Raw genomic sequence first — 19,904 nt, forward strand, 5'->3', positions numbered from 1 at the left:
GGGCTTTTTCCTCTAGCACAACCATGCAAGCTGAGCTGTGAAACTGTGATGGAAATATTAGAGCTGTTGTGCCTGAAAAAACGCAGTGATCATTTCATTCTTCCTGTCTTTTAATGCTCCAGGGTTTTGGAGACGAATAGGAGCAATAAGTTCACTTTGCAGAATTAATGCTGTAATTCTTTATCATAAGAGCGAAGCATTACCTCAATCTGATTTTTCTACAAAATGGTTCAAAGTCTATTTTTAATGATGGCCCTAATTTGTTAACACCTTTTAAATTATTAATCCCCTTTATATTCAAGTAGTTATTGCATGTCATAACAATGTATCTATGCAGGGAAATTTAATAGTATTTTCTGCATGTCAAGAAAAGGCTTGTTCTGCAAAATGCTATTAAAACTGATAATGAGCTAAATATTTGCCATAGCAAACACTGAAATTACTATATCAATCAACTTTGGGTTCTCTTATTCAATAAACAAAATTTAACCTATTAACTTTGCCTAATTTTAGGCAGGAAAATGCTTGTTTTCAGGCATATCTTGCCCTTGACTCCATATCTTTATCATCTGATAACTACATTTTCCTGGCCAATTAAGCCATTGTTTTGAATCAGATGTAGTAATACAAGCCTTTTATTCTGCCTTGAACGCCTCTGTATTACTAGATCCTGAGTGCAATTTTCTCTGAGTGAATTTAGACTACATTTAAAGCACACACAGATCACAGGAAAATGATAAGCTATGTTTCTGAAGACCCCTTTCACATTAAAGAAAGAAAAAAAGATTTACAAGGAAGTCAAATATATTATATTGCACATCTCAGCTCTTCAGATTTCAGTATCTCTGCAGATTTGTCTATGTGGCAGGATGTTTTTGTTAATATTTCAAGAAAATAACTCCAAAAAATATAAGAACTGCACGCAAGCATCACCACTGACAGGCACAGGAAGGACAGCATCCTCCTTCATGAGCATCTAAAGCATAAATCTGAATGCTGATTGACTACGTAACATCCCATCCAGTGACAAAAGAGGCAGCTTCCATCAGCTGAAGCAGTTTATAGCCCAAGATACCTCAGCAGTGTCTGTCTGGGTGTGATGTTGCTGTTGATGCCACAGCCACCAGCCCACTGGCTTTTGTCACAGCAAAGAGCTGCATGCACAGGAGGGACCAAGAGGCTCAAGGCCACCCCTGGCCGGGCTGCAAGGCACCTCGGACCCCTGCCCTAGGGCTCTGTTTGGCCCTGGCTCACCCCTGGCTAACAAAACGACGCAAGATGCTCATGAGAGGGGCACTAAAAAGCTCAGTTTTGCACCAGTGTCTTGATGGAAAATGCTTGGAAGGAGCCTTTCACAAGAGCATCCTGCATGGCACTGCTGCTCAGGACACTGTGAGTGCACAAGCAAAATGAAGAATAAGATTTCCTTACCCCTGCCTGCAGGCAAGGCCACATATTGCTGCTGCTGGACTTCAGGATGGAACTCCTAACATCCCCAAAGAAAAACACTCCCTACACTTGTGCATTGTAGAGGGAGCCAGAGGCACTCTCCCCTTGTTTCAAGGAAAAGAGGTGTGTGCAGTAATTCAATAATCTGTGGTTCTTACTCAAAGGCAATTTCTTAATATAAAATGTTTCCAATGAACTGATGCAGAGCCACTCCTGAATGGAAATGATCAGTGCTGCAAGTGTCATTTGGGTAAGATAAGGCTACATGTAAAGGCTCATGCTCATTGACCTTGTTTCTCAGCTTACAGTTAACTTATTTCTTCTTTTCTCATGTTTCACATCCTTCTATACCTCACTGCTGCCAAATAAGGCACTTGTGTGAAAGAATACCAATTTAATTTAATTAAGGGCAAGAACTGGATTAAGCTCTCCCCCCAACTCCCTGTATAAATTCCATGGAGTGTTGACCTAAAAATACTAAAATTTCCCTCAAAGCAACACTGTCATTTGTTTAATCTCTTACACCTTCCTCTCCAAGACAGTACTCTACTCATTAAGAAACAATTTTCTACTAAAGATCTTATTTTTCATAGTGATTAAAAAAAATATTATTTTCAAAAGGATGCCATGGTTTGATCATAAATACGTCTTGAATTGTTTCATAAGTTGGTAATGAGAACAGAACAAATTTTCAGGCACAAGTTTGAAATGATTCAACTATGAAACTGTACTTGATGTAAGCAAGGCTGAGTTTCTGACAGGAATTTGTGTGGGAACAGTTAAATGATAACAGCAATTATTCTGCCAGAAAATCCAAAATTACCTTAAGGTTAAATTGAAAACATTCTCAAATTTACAGAAAGATTGTTGTTGAAGTTTCAGAAACGTTCTCAGCTCCCTTGTACTGACCTGAAGTACATAAAAACTTAGCATGAGTGGCTGTAGTTAAAACTGATTTAAAGAAACATAGTTTGTAGTTTCAAGTATTTCTGCTTACAATACCACTAATATGACAGGAAAACAAGAAAGAAAAGGTGACTTTGCAACAGGGGAGTGTTGCTCTCTTCTGTCCCAGCCTGTGCTGCTGCAGGGCTGGTACAGACACACCAGCACTCAGCTCAACTCAGCCCTTCCAGGCACCCACCAAGACTGTGGCCTTGTCCAAGCTTTTTTCTAAAGTGCCATTTTTTTAGTGATTATGTTTGCTAGCAATGATTTCTTAATCTTACTTTTAGTGGACAAAACGTTGCCTAAAATATCAAATTAGAGAAATAAAAATGTGTATAGCAAAGCAAACATGAAAGAACCTGGTGAGTTGGAGGTAGGTATGAAAACCAGGAAGATTATCAAATTGCTAAATAAATATTTTGTGCAGTCTGGAGGTACAGCTTGGAGAGCTTCACTGAATCAGCCAATGGAGACAACTTTGGAACAAGATGAACTATGGAATTACGAGAAATTAGGATTAATCAAAAAAATAAACGGAATTTACTGGGGAGGAGTGTAGAGAAACAAGATAAACCAGGTGCCTCGAGTTGCCAAAGAGTGGGTGTGAGTCCACCTGTGCCTGATTAGGACAGGCCCCTATTGGGCATGAGTAAGACCAGGGGGCCAATAAAGGTGGGACACACACCCACAGAGAGAAGCTCAGCTCACTCTGGTGCGAGGCATGGAGAGGTCAGCAGCTCATTGAGCCTCAGGAGCAAGAAAGGCTCTTCCTGCAACAGAGGAGGAATGAATAATATAATTTAAAAATAACATAAAACTGTATAATATTTTTTCATTAAAACTGTAATTAAAATATATCAAAAAAATCAAGTTTCAGCTAACTCCTGCACCAACCAAATATATATCAACTACGAACACCTCCATCACAATTAGAACAACACTGATAGAGGGAACCTAACTAAATCTGTTTCCAGGAAGCTGTAGAGCACAATCTTTCAGTCTTCTAAGTAATGATTACTTCAGAAGCTCTTAACCCCATGGAGACTGAGATTCTCACTCACATAGAAAAACTCAACCTAGTCTAAGTGAAATGCAACAGCCTGTTTAATATCTAGACCACAAAGTTCTGGGTACACAGAAACTACAAAGTCAGGGAAAAAGAAAAAAAAAAAAAAAAGCAGCTTTTCCATTAACTAAATGTGACTGTTTATGTTGGACATTGTCAAGTCCCACATATGCATCCTCTGATACAAATACTGGAATATGTTTGTAGCTAGAGAGGAACTGAAAGCCCAGTGATGATGAGAACACAAAGCTGAGGTTTATGGAAACCAGTAACAGAACATACCTTACTTTAACTCTGCCAACAGGTGTTGTTAGGAGGCTATTTTCTTCTTTCTGTCCCTGTCTTCACAACCCTCTGAAGCATCCTCAAACTCAATGGCACCCCAGAATATAAAGAACAAACCAAAACATGACTCTGCAGTGCTTGGTGTACACGTAAATACAGGAAAGAAACATCCTTTTCCCCACCTGTCAGTCTGGAGCAGAGTGAGCAGAGACTGGCAGAAGAAAATCAAAAACACCTCTGAGAATGTATGGAAGACCAAATAACTACCTGGTTATAACTCCTTCCACAGGATACTCTTTCTGTTCAGCTGTGATGAAGCCATTTTCCTGAAGCACTATCTCCTGGAGCAGAATGCTTGCTGGGTGGAATTTGAGTAGGTTTTATTGATCATTTGATCTATTTGAAGATTGATGCTTTTTGTAGTCTCTTCCCTTAGTTATAACTTCCACAGAAGAAAAATATAGCCTGAGATTTTTTTTTTGTTGTTGTTAATGAAAAATGGAAACAACAGCCCTGCCAGCTTCCAACTTAGGTAGAAGGTTCTCTGTAGGAAGCTCTTACTAACAGAGGCAGCTGTGGTTAAATCTTAGGATAAAAAGAAAGGTGAAATTTAGAAAATAATTTGACTTGAGAACGTGGAACTAGGGAACTACTGCAGAGAAGACTATTAGAAAGGACTCCAAAATCAGAAAAGAAGTGCCTTGATTAAGTTGCTATGGAAGGGAAAAAAAAATTTATGGAAAGGGAATACAAGCATTTGATAAGGGTTCAAAAGTTGACCCATTTGGCTTGTAAATATTTTGATTTCTCTCTACAAAAGACTGTCAAGATGTGCCTCAGCACAGCCTTATGAGAATTAAGAGCTTTGGAGGCAAATAGAAATACTGTAGTTTTATTTATTTGAAGCTATAGATTCAATTACTAAACTCTGACCCTAGAAAAAAAAATAAAAATCAGAGTCTGGTTTTTGAAGTATCAAAACCAGTCCAGAATGGATAACCAGACTGTCCAGGTGTCACATCTAGTTTTCTATAAGAAACATCCTCAATCATAAATAAGGATCTAAAGCATTTGAGTTCAGTTGTGTCTCCAGTGAGAGTGGAAGTGTGGGATTCATTCAATAAGATGCATTCAGCAGCCCGGCTGCTTTCCTGCTTCACAAAGTTATGTAAGGAGGAGAGTCATGAATTATGTAAGAGAGGGAGTAACAAAGCTTCCCAGCACTGAGACCATTTAAGAATAAGCAGCAACCCTTCCCTCTGTGTTGGTTTATTTCCTAGCTGGTGAAATCCTTGTTCTTCCTGCCCTTTTGGAGCAGATACCAGTGTGCTCAGCTGGGTGATGTGTACTGGTCCTCCTAAACAATATAACTGGAAAACAAATATGAAGGAAATAGGATTTTCTTTTACCTCCATCAGTTGTGCTCACAAGAAGGAGCTACATTCTGTGGTATCTAAGTACCTTAGAATAAGGAATCCTTATAACTCTTCTTTTCAGAAATCACTATAAAAGTTTCTTCTAAACCCCAGCATGTGTCAGATAGTTCTTTCTCCAAGGTTACTGCAAAAATGAAAGGTATTAATTTGAAGTCTTCATCAGGCAGGATAGGTACAGAGTTTGAAATAAATTTTATACATAAAGGAAAAAACTTTCTGGTTTTCTCCTTCTCCTGAATGATTTCACCCTTTAGAGCAGGCTGGCTGTGGATGCTATGAAAGGTCCATTGCCAGACATTTTTTGACAACAGGCAAGACAAACTTCTCTTGGAAATAACAAATACATTTGCTCCTACATGGGGGCTAAAGATGGTGACTACTTAAAGTCCTTTCCTTACAATTTTTCTGTGATTCTATGTTTATTGTCCTGGCTCATTAAATGCCACAGTTCTGGAAAAGACTGGAGATGATTCTGCCAAGGTGATTTGGGTATCTTCAAATTAACCCCATAGGCTTTGGCACTGAGAAACAGAAAGACTGCCAACTGCTCTTCACATTTTCCCCAGCCTGCCTCTGATCCTTATAACTGGCATCTTGTCAAAGTAAGACTGAACTTGTGCACCTCTGTGTTTAAATGAATCAAAGTCCCACAGAAACAAAATATTAGAACCAGATTATTTTAAAGAGCAGATTATACCTATAAGGAATCTGAATGTAGCTTTGTTTGTCCTATTCAAGTACCTTTAAGTAAATAAAAGTGCTGTTCCATGCCTGATCATATTCAGCTTGTGTATTCTGGGGACTTGCATCTTCACAAATGGTGAAGATCACAGCTTTCTCCATCAGGTGATTCTTCCCTCTTTACAGGCTGCATTGAGGACAAATCTCTTTAAGACTCTTGCCTTAAAAAAGACATCAAAAGAAACCCAGGGAGCACACACAAACAGGGTGGCTGAAAGGTACTTACAATATTGGGGAAAAAAAAAGAGGGAAAATGAATGCTAATTATACTATTAAGTTGAAAATATTATAAAACAAGTGGAATGAGGCAACAAAGTTGCAGTTTGCCATCATTTGGCTTACAATTTCAAAAGATGCAAAAGCTCTGCTGTGTCATCAGCTTGAACTCTTCTTACTCAGGCACAGATCAGCTGCTAAATGGCCACAGCCCCAAATAGTAAGCTGAGTTATTGCACATACATAACATCTATCTAACATTATACAGTTATGTAGCTAAGAAGCTTATGTAGCTTTATCAAGCAGCATCTGAAGAAATGCCTTACTGCAAATGCCCCAACAATAATATGGTAATGAATAGCACACCTGGTGGTGTTATCTTGCTGCAAATATCACATGTACACAATTTATCTGTATTAGGAATCTATGTTCCTGAACTGATAATCAGTTCACTTTGGAATTGAAAGAGACTAAGAAATGTCATGTGTTGCATTGAAACCTCCTTCCAGTGCTTCCAGAAGACTTACACTGATGGCTTCTTCACTTTAACCAAGGAAGGAGAGTAAAAGTGTCCTGCTCTTTATTCTGTTGTGACAAAACTGGCAAGAAGAAGGAACTATGTTGCATTCTGCACAGTACTACTTTATGTTGCAGATTGTGCATGGTATTACCAACTCCAGATGGCTCAGGGAACAAGGGATTTAATTTGAAAAAAAATGTTGCAAGAATATAAATGTAGAACTTAAAGGTAAAATCCTAATGATCAAAATGTGCTGCACAACATAGTATTGTGAAAGAAAAAGGACATTTCAAAGTAATGCCTAAAAGTCATAATAGGACTTAAAATTAGATTTAAAATTAGCCCAAATATATGTATCCTATGAAACTAAAAAAAAAAAATGCACAACCCTCCTTCCCCTCCCTCCTCCCCCACCCCCCCCCAAAAAAAAAACAAAACAAAAGAAACAAACAAAAAACACCAAAATCATAACAACTGGCAAGAAGCTGTAAACATTTTTTAAAGGCTAAGGCCACTTCAAAACCTTCCAGAAAACAGGAAAGTATGATTTGTGAGACACATTGATACAGATATGTATCATTACATATCATAACAATGTGCATATATACATATATATATATTCTGATGTTCTGTGGGTATGACCAAGGATCAGAGTTCAAAATCTAAATGTCTGATTGCAAAAACCCCTAGATCTCTCACTCAAATGGGAAAAAACCCACCTAAACATAAACACTTATCGTTTTTTCAGTCAAAGGTTAAAATGGATTCAGTGCTGACTTCATCCATTTGCCAATTGTTGACAGCTGTCAATATAGGGATTTGATTTCTTTATCCAAGTAGGAGAGAAAGATCTTGGCTGGGAGCTGCAGTTTCCCTGCCCCAACTCAATTACTGCATTCTTGAACTGCTGTGGATTCATTTGTGGGCAAGGGGGCAGCCAGTGGGAGGGTATTGATTGGAGTATAATGTCATGTGTAGCAGGGAGAGTAAGATGAAAAGTGGTGTCTGCTTAATGGGTTGGTATTAAGTAGGTGGGAATGGCTTCTAATTAGCCACAATTGCTGTGTTTCTCAGTTTCCCTCCTTTCCCTCCTCCCGTCGGTCACCAGCTGCCAATCTCTCTCTCCTTTTCTCTTTTTGTGTGGAGTTCATTGCTCACTGCAGTGAAAGCCTTTGTTTAAAAAAGAGGGCTCCCAGGGTCTCATCTGCCAGGGTACAGCTTGCTGCCTGCGATGAGTAGCAACTGTCAGTTTATTTTATCTCAACCTTTTCATCATTCTGCTGAAACTGGTCGACTGAAACCACCTGAGAGACCTGAGGATTCAGTACCTACAAGTCATTAGCCAGGACTGCTCTATCTCTCCTCACACAGCAAGTCAACTGAACACTGCTTAAAATATAGTCCACTTTAACCCCCTATTTTCCAATGGATGCTTTAGAACTCTTCCTGCATCTTCTGGATTTGACTTTCATGATAATTCCTTAAACATACTGCAGCACTTCTGAGTGAGTAATACATTTTCCCGTGCTTCTCAATAAAAATGCTCAAGCAACATTGTTTAGAAATACCAAATATCCTAAAATCTGGAATACCTTCAATTGGAACCTCCTTCTCAGCTACATTATATTCTCAAAGTTGAGCAGGACACGTTCAAATCCCAATTATTTGAATCGCCACTTCCCTACAACTTCTTGATAATGTATTTCAGATAAAAGGGATTCTGCTCACAGTTACATTTATGCAACACCCCTCAAATCAACAAGATTTTATATGCATTTTAAAAAAGCAGTATTTGGTCCACAATTTTTAGCATATTTTCCTCTTTTTGCTATGCAGTTTCTCTCTTTGTATAGAAGTATATGTGTACATATATTCCCCATGCACACCCACCTTCCAAACACCTAATGTAATTGCAGTGCAATCATTAAAAACTTATCAAAGTATATGAGAGAAAGAAAGATATTGTTTTGAAATAAAAGCAAAGTAAAGTTATCTAAATAAGACTTTTAACTCATTAGCCTGAACACTCTTTTTCTGGTAATCACAGCTAACTTGCAGCAGTCATTACTAACAGTATTAATAGAGCAACTGGAGTATTTGTTTTCCCTTTGTAAACAGTGAGCCTTCTCAACATATAAATGATTACAAGAACAGAAACCCACTTATTCTCCAATGTACCCACTGATTTTCTAATGCTTAAAATCATCACTGTTTCATCTCAATTATCTTCTTACTGTGGCATAAGTGTGCATACTTGTATGAATATCAACAAAATAAAATATAATTTATTATTCTCAAAACTGATCTAAAGGTACCAGGGAGGATAGGCCCACTCTCAGGGAATTACACATCTCAAGATGCTGCTCAGCAGATTGAAAAGTTCTTCTGGAGCCCAAGGACCGAGTTCCTTAGCACCATGTTGTGAAATTTTCCATCACAAGAACCAAAGTGTAAGCTAAACAGAGGCTATAGGAGTTGCACCAGTATAGCCCAGCACTACCAGCACCAGGCAGCATCCATCCCTCTCCTCTCCTGGTTCTTACCAACTGCAACATTCTGATACCAGATACTGAGGCATGATCTGGAGTTTCTTTTCCACAAATTCCTTGGGTGCACAGGATGATCTCAGAAGATGATTATAAGGTATAATCAACCTCTGGTTTTCTGGTTCAGTTTTATGTCAGCAACAAGCAAAATGCAGTACTAGCTCTTAGATGCTCGGCTGAAAGCCACAGAGAGCTCAATGTCTGTGTTCCAATGACCTGTAAATATCAAACAGGATGAAACTTCACAAAAACTCCATGGTTTGTGTATCCACTTTCACTCATTAGCACATGAGTAAGCATGAGGTTTAGGTATGAGGGGTACTGGACACTTGCAGTTCCTGTTTTTAAAACTGCTGCAGAAGATGAATTCCCCAGAGGAGCTGGCAGCAGCTACCTTGTGCTTGACTAACATCTGTAAGCAGATACATCTCAAAAACTTAAAAATATCCCAGAACTGTTAGGAAAAGAAGTTGTATTAAAACACATGGAAAAAATAGAATAAAACTGATTCAGAACAATTTAAATTTGGCTTCCCCTGATCATTTATATAATCTGATAGTAATGTCTGTACTACAGGACAAGAGCTGAACGTTCAAAACTATGTTCTTGCATGACACACTACAGAAAATACTGTATAATTACTTGGCTCTGTGGCAAGACTTGTATGAGCCCTTACATGGGAATATTCTGTGTTGCAGATAACACTGAATGCTTAACTGAGTGAGTAGAAAGAGGTGGATGGGCCTGGGGGAATGGCCATCTACTTCAGCATGAATTTGTATCTTTGAGCTAATTAATCACCTTGTTGTATACTTAAACTTAGTCAATCCACTCACACAGGTGATTAAGATCTCTTTGTAGACTATTTTGATACTTCACAGTTTTCTATTAACCAGCTTACCATGGTACTCAATATGAAGTGGAATTCTTTCCACTGCATTTTCTGGTCACAACTTAATAAAAACACAGAGCATGAAGAACAGTGCTAAAGAGGTAAGTTTGAAAAAATGGAAACACCATTCTTAAAAAACCTATTGATTCTACTACAAGCACAAAAGATATAAGTAGAGATTGTGATGCTAGCTACTGGGTGTAGAGGAAACTGATCTATGCTCCTTACATTTTGATTGGAAACATACATAAAATTGAGATTTGGAATGAAAGTGTGGGACCAAAAAGGAAAAGAGAATAATTTGCAATAAAGTGAAGAACATGAGAGAAAAAAAAAAGAGAGGTAGGGAACAGAACAGACATGGAAGGAGGAGAAACAAACAGAAAATAACTGTTTGAGGAACCTTTCAAAAAATAAAATATTTCTGATGATTATTGATAAGGGTAAAGAGGTGGATTTGGGGGCAAAAAGAAATACGGTTTCATAAACACATGAATAGTGGTAGTATTACTCTTCTTAAAAATCAATTTCCTCGTTCCAAATGTAAACAGTTTAAATCTTGACTATCTTCAGATCACAGCATCTTAATAAAAAAAAAAAAGCAATTTGTTACTTAAACATAAGAGGAACATAAGAGCACATTTGTAGGCAGGGAAAGGCATCTCAGAAACCCCCCTCAGAGATGCAGAAAAGAAAGATGGCCTGGGAGTCCCAGGAGCAGAAACATGTCACTGCCTGGGACTCCTGAGATCACTTAAGGGTTCTCTTACAGAAAATATGCACTGAATCCAGAGTTTCTTTGTCTTGGTTTTGATTTTCAGCATCCAAAGGTTGTTGGGGAGCTTTTGGTAAGGAAGGGTTTGGAGCAGAGAACTGTTTTCATGTTGACCCATGGTCAGTCTCTCTCAGCTGTCATGTTTGCAGACAGCACCAATAAAAGGGGTTTTATGAAGTCTAAATGACAACAACTTTCTCAGTATTAAACAAAACCATTAAACCATGCTCTTTGGTTCTTTCTAAGGATCTATTTTCCCTTTAGAGAACAAGAGCACAAAGCTTCCTGACATCTCTTCTCGTGTGCACAGCAAAGGAGCCATGAACCCCAGTGCCACTTCAGAGTGTTCCACCTGGTTATTCCTCCTTTGGCCCTGCAACCATCAGGACATGGGCAGAGCACAGCAGCTCTTCTGCTTCTTGACTCTTTGTCAATGTTTATGACCTGGAGTGCAGGCAAACCTTAAACTTCCAGGTGCCTCCAAATTCAGAAGTGACCCAATGAGGTTGACCAAGAGTTTCAGTTTCTTTTGCACCATTCAAACATCCCACAGAATCAGAGTTCAGATCACTGATCTGTCCCAAGTTTGCTTTTTAAAGAACTTATGGAACTGCAGACAGAAGAGTGCACAGAGCTACACTAAAGGGTCTGACAATATGCTACACTTTGAACACCACTTTCAGCATTTTTTTTCCACAAGAAAGAACAATTCAACTTATTTAGGGAACCATTTTCTGCTGATCTAGAAAGCTTGTCAGGGAAAACACAGCTGGATGACAACAATGTTTAGCACAGGATGTATCTAAAGCAAATGCACAGACAGATTTAGATGTTTCCATAGAAAGTATCAGATGGAAAAAGGACCTAGATGAGGTGGTCAAGATATTTTTAAATAACTGTAGGTGACAAGAATACTCACTATCACATTAGACAGGATGATAACAAACTTTTTTGAAGTTATAACACCACTTAGACATAGAAAACTCATCAACTCGTGGCAAAGACTATGAAGAAACTTCTCCCAGCACATTATTCCATGGTAAAGCATTGAAATATTCTACAAAAACCTTCTTACTAAGCAAAAAAACCCCCCAAATCCCAACTAATAATAAAAACAGATATATGAAACAAATGGGCCAATTTTCTGAAACAAACCTGTTCCATGTCATCAACATCTATATGTAAGCATGCTGGTTTTCATTCTTTAGTTAGGGTACTTTGCATTCATATAAAAAATAAAACAGTACTAAAAATGGCTGAAGTTTTTTTAAAATTAAAAGTGAGATAAGCTAAAATTCCACAACTGAGGAGTGCTGATGTAAATAAAAAGTGGTACAAAGTTAGAAAATTTTAAGGAAAAAGAAATAATGACAGAACCACCTCTAATCTTTTTGACTTTTTGCTAATCATTTTCCTAAATGTAGATACTTTGTCATTGCTAACCACAGCCCAGTTCCAGAAGTGAGCAAACTATTCTATGTAATAAACCCCACAAGAATGGATAGGAGTAATCCTGTGAATAACAGTAAGGGATACTGAAGCATTTCAGCTACTTTTGAAACACACTTAATGTGAGCCCTTGTGCCTCTGGAGCCCACACCAGGTCACACACTTCCTTTCCATAATTTGAAATCATAGTTCTCATTTCACAGTGTGAAGAAGTGTACAATTCCCTTATTTCATGCACAGTTATATCTTCTGAGAAATCACTGAAATCTATTTCCAAAATACCTTCTGCTTCTCACTATTTCTGGTTACATGAGCAATATGTTCTCCAAAAGTTAAATAAATCCTCAGCTTGTATAACTCACTATTAACATATATAATAAGATAGATATATACATATTGAGAGCTTGAAGTAGAGCCCATCCTATCTCCAGACCCTTGAACATTGAACAGACCACCAAGAGGGAGGGGAGACACAGAAGGTCATTGAGAGGCAGAGCCATCCTCTCCATCTCCCCAAAAGAGGGTTTGAATAATCTCCACCTTCTTTACAGCAATAACTGGGAAGAAAATCAGTCTGGCCTGTTCAAATTCAGTCTAGCTATTTTGTCACTGGCAGCATTTAGATGTAATGACCTTTACTCAACAAGCTAGTTACCAAAATCACTAATATACTGCCAAGAAGAAACATATTAAAAGAAAATATGAAGACTGCATGTGACCTTCAGGCACCACACAAGCCTACATGTGTGTGAGCTATGTGCTAACTGTAGACTAGAACTTATTAATAACAAATTTAATTTATTGCCAAGCGATATAACAGACACACAGAGGCTTTGAGAGAGCACATGAACATGCAGAGCTCCAGAAATCTCACATCAGTCACATCATAAGCCAGAATCTGACAGACCCTTGTATATGAAATATGCAGTGAAAGGAGCCTCTACTTTTCCACTGACATCATATAAGAACTATTTTAAGGATGCATGCTTGTGTAAGGAGCAAACACTTGCTATTTTTGTAGTTATGATGAGGGCACTATACCTTTTCTTTCTCCTAAATGTTCTCAGATAAAAAAAAATCTGCTCCCAGTAAGGAACACTTACTGCAGAAACACAGTGGGTAATTTGTAATGCACATACCTGGTGAAATTGGTTTTGATTTGCTTGAGTACAATCAAGCATTTTGGGTACAGTGCCATGGCATAACAGTTTTATTAGTGTACATTTGAGGTAACTAATGTACATTTATTAATGGAGGAAAGAGAAGAGTTATAATCTTAAGAGGTTTCCTGGATTAGTGTCCTTCAGAAAGAAGAGACAGATAAAAAGCAGTTTATCACATTATGAGGCAAATTGTTCTACTGTTGAACACTGTCACCAAAATGATCCATGAATTACATGGCTATGGTAAGTTACAGTAGAAAAATGTTAACAGAATTTGTTTAGTGTAATCTTTGATCTTATATCTGGCTTATTTTACCATTCTTTAGGGAGAATCCTCTTAAAAAGAATTAGTTACACACAAGCTAGATCTAAAATACACCTGGTAAGATCTCTGTTCCTCAACATATAAACAATTTGGTGCTAGCCACTTTTTTTTTTTTTTTTTTTCAGAAAAATGAATATAAAATTTCTGGAAGAGCTTTAAATATGTAATTTGTAGGTTGAAAATTTTACTTTTTATGCCAGAAAAAGAACACATTCACATCATGGAATGTAATATCTACAAGAAGGACAGGAGAAAAAATATTGAGGGATTACAGACTTGGGAGTAAGAAAAGGAGCCCATTGGGTTATCTTTTCCAAGATATAGTTTTAGCTGGTACATGCATTTTAAATCACACTGAAGGCTGCTCAGGTGTAGAATGCTAAAAATAGTCCTGACCATACTGAAGCTGATTGTACAAAATAATTCCTTTCATCAGAAGACTTCATAGATGATGATGTGGGCAAGAAACTTTTATGCTGCATTTGTAGCTACTATAAAGAGACCAACAAAACCAACACAGAAAACCCACAGTAAAATGTGTTAGTTTTATGAAATTCTCAGAAGTCAATACACATACATCTAACTTGTGGTTAAAAAGCATTTAACATTTCTCAAGAAAACAACTGAAGACTTTTTAGTATGAGAAAAACAATCCATTGTTAGCCTACTCTGTAAGTGTTTAGATGCTTTCAAGCATCCAAGGTCTCTGGCTGAGGCACAGCCTTGCCAGACGCAACGACCTGGACTGAGATGAGCCAGACTCTCCCCTCCTGGTCAGCATTTCATCAATCATTATCCAAAATCTGATCAAAACTTTCCTGCCACCAGTACCCTAAATTATTCCTCTCTCCTCTAGAAGGCACCAAGTCAGGAGATGAAAGATGTGACAGATTTTCTCCTCTGATGATGTTTGTCATGCTGCAGGTTGCTTTTTAGGTTGTAACATGGAGCTACTGATTCTGCTGTTAATTATTCTTTATATGTTCTACTAAACATAGAAAGATCAATATATACATATTTGTTCTTGCAGTGGCATCTCACACTGGGCCAGATAACTCTCTTGTAAGTGAAGGCAGGTGAGCGAGTCAAATGCAGCAGGTAGAAACACAACCTCCATTGCATTTATAAACAGTTTTCTGATAATCCCATTCCTCTTGTCCATGACAAATTTGATCAACACACCAATTTTATTAATAAATGTTGAGGTAAATTGAGTAATTAAGGATTCTTCCTGCCTGTTTTTTTAAATGATGAATTTAGAAAATAAGCATTGGTTGAAAGACCTGCATTTCAGTGTCATTGTTCCTCCACTAGCCTAAGTTTTTCTTTTGCCAAACAATACAGAAGCTTATTTTTTTGTCACAGAATTTTTTTCAGTCAGAACAGTTAGAAATAAAACTTTATTACCTTCTTCCTTTCATTAAATTTCCCTGCAGATTAAGAACTATAATTGTACCTTGTCTTTAGATGTTTTATCCTCAAAAAGGCTGAGAAAAACCTAGTAGGTTATCAATGTGGAGCTGTTAGAAAGAGCTAGAAGTACTGCTCTGTTATCACAGCAGGAATTTCCAAAGTGATGAGCTCATAGCAGGATGCTCAGCCATTCTGCTGGAAGGGAGGATAAAGGCTGTACCTGAAACTCAGAGCTGGGGAATCATAATTATTGAATTGGTGCCAGGTCATCTTTTGCCAGACAGAAATATTAAAAATGTAATGCCAGTATTAATGAGAGATTTGGCCCAGGAAACATGAAGAATATTACAGATTGGGCTGCCAGTGTGACACTATGTTTTCCTGGATGTAATCTGGGTACCATGAGAGTAAACTTGGAGCATTAATGAGAAGAATGATACTGAACTGGAAGAGCTGCTAAAAATGCAGTAGCCACAGGGTTCCTGGAGTTAACTGGAAGGAAAATGAAAACTGTAATACCAAAATAACAGAGTATAAACTAGGCAGAAATGGTGAAGAAAGAGAATCTCAGCAGACAAAACTTCTTTCTGGTACCATGCTTGCCAGGACAGAAAGGCTTTTCTAATCATGCTTTTTTTTTTTAAACTCTCCAAGTCCTGTTGAGGAGGGGCATGAAGCTTGGGCTTAAAGGGGCAAACACAAGTTCAGGATATAAAGGAGTTTCACAACTGCATGGAAAAAGCAACCTATTAAACAGAAAAAGTCTTTAAGTGCAAGATGTAAAATACACATTGAAGGTAAAAAGAAACTTCCTATCCCTTGCAGGAGACAGGCACCAAATTAATTTTGCCAGCCAACAAAATCTGTGCTGGATTTCTCTTATTTCACTTACTGAGACAAAAATAATATATATACCTAGATATGTAGATATAACTAGTAATTGAAAAAGAAATGCATTGTCATTGCAAAGGAACTGCTCATCACTGGAACTCTAACCAGAATGTTGTTATCTCTTCAGCACACCAATAAATGTCCTCATTCCCATTTCTCACTTGCCTCTGAACCCCTGGTTCCTGTTAAACCACTAACATATGCAATTAACAAGGTATTAACCACTTCTTTTATATATAAAGTTCACCATTTAAGTTTTCTTTTCACAGAACTGGAGAAATAAAGTATAAGTACACAAGAAAAGAGCAGACAGGCAGCTCTGTGTCTTTGAGAGTATAACTGAGAGAATTTGGACACAGTGACTCTGAAGCTCCATATTATAAATGACAGATGGGGCAAAATCATTTCCCCTGTACTCCAGATTCACACTTTCCAGAGGAACACAGAGAGGAAAGTTTTAAGGTTGAGTAGATTTATTACTCTCCCTTCTACAGTACAATAGTACCGGTCCTTGGAGATAATGCATAATTTAGTTTGTCCCATATTATCATGCAGTACAGGGGAAAAAAAGTACAGAAAATTTAACTCATGAAGAAAGGGGCCTTCTTCAGACACTTCTTCCTCTACTCTTTAACTAAGACAAGGACACAAAGTGAAAAAATCAGCTGCTGTTTTTTTTTTCTTCCACTGCAATGTCAAGTGTAGTGATGTCAAAAATAAAATAACAGGTTTTTCTGAATTCAGAACTATGTAGTTCTTACTTTTAGTAACAGGAAACTTTTTTTGACTGCACTTGAAAAACTGACTTCAAAAAAATACTTTTTTTTAATTCTTTCAAGATAAAAAGAATTATGTTTGACTAAACTAATATCTCATTATTTGCACATAAATGTGATGCTTTGGAAAACAGCACTGACAAAGTAAGTTAACATTCATAGCAACAACTACTATCTGTTTCTCCACTCTATACTGTATTTAAGCTTAATTCAACCTTTAAAATAACCACACAAAAGAGTAAATCTAACCTCCATCCAGGACAAGGATTAAACACAGGAAATAATTGAATATAACTCTACAAGAAAAACGACTTAACTGTTGAGGACAATACAGCACTAATGTGTTTCATAACCAATGTCTTACCAACTGTAAGAGGGTCAGTGCACATGTCACTTCTGTTCTCCTTCCATGCCAGCAGGTACTTGAGGCTAACAGGATCTTCTGCTTCTATAAGGCTGTTAAATGCCACCATCAGCTCATGAGCCTTCGCAATGCCACAGTAAGTCTTTGTTTCATCCAATAAAGGCAAATCTTTTAACTTTTGTGCTGCCTCAAAAGCCTGGACAAATTTTTCAACAGCTTTACTATAGTTCCCCTGGTGCAGAAGAGAAAAAAGAAAATAACTGTGAGAACTCCTTGTAGTCACCTGGGTTTTAACTTGAGATGAGAGGCTGCTCCTCTGGCACCTCAGAGATGCTGCAGCTGAGGCCAGCCCACAGGCTGACTCATGGCACAGCATTAAGCAAATCACTCACTGCTGTTTCCTAACCTCCCAAATCCAAATAACACTGCTCATGTCATTCACAGGAACAGAATTGTTTTCTGGATACAAATCTAAGCATATAAATATTAATCTAAGTATGTAAATATTAATTTGTATATCAGTATTATTATCAGTACCATACTGATTCCAGCCAAACCATTGAGAAAATCTCTCTATTGTTCCATTAGGTTTAACATCTCTTCTTGTTGCCATTACAACAGAAATTCCTGGGTCATTTTCTGAATGTTTAGCATTAACATAAGCCACAGCCTGCCTGCTCCCTGAAGTTCTCCCACTGGTGTGGAATTCCACAGCTTTGATGGCATAAAATTCTCAACTGAAAGCATTTTCAGAGAGATCGTATTGTTTCACCCTCAGCTTGATTTTGCAAGACAGAAAATCCTTTCTGCCAAGATTATAGAGACCAGCAGGAAAGACTGCAATTGATACCTGTGGCACTTCATACCACTTTTTGGGATCAAAATTTGTATGACTGCTAAAACACAGCTGTAATTAAAGAAGGAGAAAGAGTCATAGAAATTCGGGAAGTCTTTAGGCTTTTTTTTTTTTTTTTTTTTAAGACATCAGGAGAGCAGAATTAGACCAGAGGACACAGAGCAATGAATAAAGAACAATAAGCACTATGGTAATAATAAAGAGCAGAAACATCTCCCTGCCATACTCATGAGATCAGTAATAGGCTAAGTGATGCAGGTAGTGAGAGGAATGCAGCAAATCAGACTAAGAAACCAAGTGCAATGAGAAATGTAGAGCATGTCAGGCTGACTCCACCAAAGCTTGCATATTAAGCAAGCAATCTGCTTAACAAACTGGGAGAAATTAGACCCAATACTTGTGCATAACACAAATCCAGGCATTTTAGGAAACAAGAAACATGTGGGTAAAATGATCATGACAGGCAAGGAGGAACTGAGTGTAACAGCATTAAAGACAGTGACGGTGATGGACTGCTGGGGTGACAGAAATGTAAAGAGACAGCAACAGTTTGAATGGAGCAAAGAGAATTTGCTCAAACTCACTTTGGAAAGAACAGCAAAAGCTATATCCATGGCTTATTAAAGGGATAGGATAAATCTACGTATAAACAGAGATATCTTGATGAGGACAGTAATGCTGCAAATTGTATCAGGGGGGCAAGTACAGAGTTGAATAAAAAACTCCTTACAATGACCTAGAGAATACCAGCAATGGCAGCTGATCCCAGAGAGGAAATGTTGTTTCAGGCTCATTTTTTTGGTAAACGTTCCTGACCTTGCATAGAAAATATGAATGGCATAGAAAATAAGGAACTGTAAAACTTTAGATTTTTTTTTTTAGTATTAAAATTACATCTATGCAAGCTCATAAGAATAGGCTACTGAGTTTCTTCCCTTCCACACCACTTACCTAGTTCAAGACAATAGCCAAAAAGAGGTTAATTTTTAAAAATATAATACCTCATAGAAATAACAGCAATGGTGGCAGAAACATCTACATAGAAAAGTAGTTAAACAGAATTTAGTTAATTATTTTTCAAATTTGGAGTAGAATAACCAAGCACAGCATCACATCACCCTACTTCTAAGCTTCAGATCCATTTTGGTATTTCTTCAGGAAGTCCTTAGAGACTTTAAAACTTAGTTTTTAATGGGAAATTCAGCATTTATGCTAAGAACACATGTAAATAGAAGACTCTCAAGCTAATACAGAGATTACAGAGTAAGAAATTTTTCTACAGCTTATGAAACAAAAATAGGTCAACAACTATGTAAGTTCTATGTAAGAGGAATCCAGAAAGAAAAAAAAGACATTTGAGGGTAGTGTAGAATAAGTGAAAAGGGGCAAGATAGAAAAGAAATTCTGACAGAAAAAGCAGGCAACAGAAGCTAGTAAAGGTGATTTAGAAAGGGTATTTCTACTTATACTTTGTTATTTAATTGTGGAAGTGTTACCTAATTTCCACTTTGTCCAGTCTGCAGAATCTGTTCTTTTTATTACTTATTGTAGCTAAATTCATGTAGCATTTCAGCTCTAAAATAGGTGTTAAAGGGCTCAACATGAACCTTTCACTTCTGTGGTAATGTTTTTAACCCTTATGATTTAAAAAACCAAATGTTGCTGCAGTGGAAATGTTATCTCTAGCTTAGTATTGTACATCACATTTTAGGTTAGATATTAGAAAGAATTTCTTCACGGAAAGGGTGATTAGGCTATGGAATGGACTGCCCGGTGAGGTGGTAGATTCTCCG

General features: G+C 37.6%; 1 protein-coding gene across 1 annotated transcript in view; it reads right to left on the minus strand.

Moving 5' to 3' along the window:
• TTC29 (tetratricopeptide repeat domain 29) overlaps window positions 1–19,904 on the minus strand; it is a 115,549-nt gene that overhangs the window by 27,981 nt on the left and 67,664 nt on the right. The window contains 1 exon segment of the mRNA XM_030450708.1: window positions 17,256–17,487. Within this exon segment, the coding sequence (XP_030306568.1) occupies window positions 17,256–17,487 (232 nt within the window).

The sequence above is a fragment of the Calypte anna genome, chromosome 4B (assembly GCF_003957555.1).
Source record: "Calypte anna isolate BGI_N300 chromosome 4B, bCalAnn1_v1.p, whole genome shotgun sequence".
Lineage (NCBI taxonomy): Eukaryota > Metazoa > Chordata > Aves > Apodiformes > Trochilidae > Calypte > Calypte anna.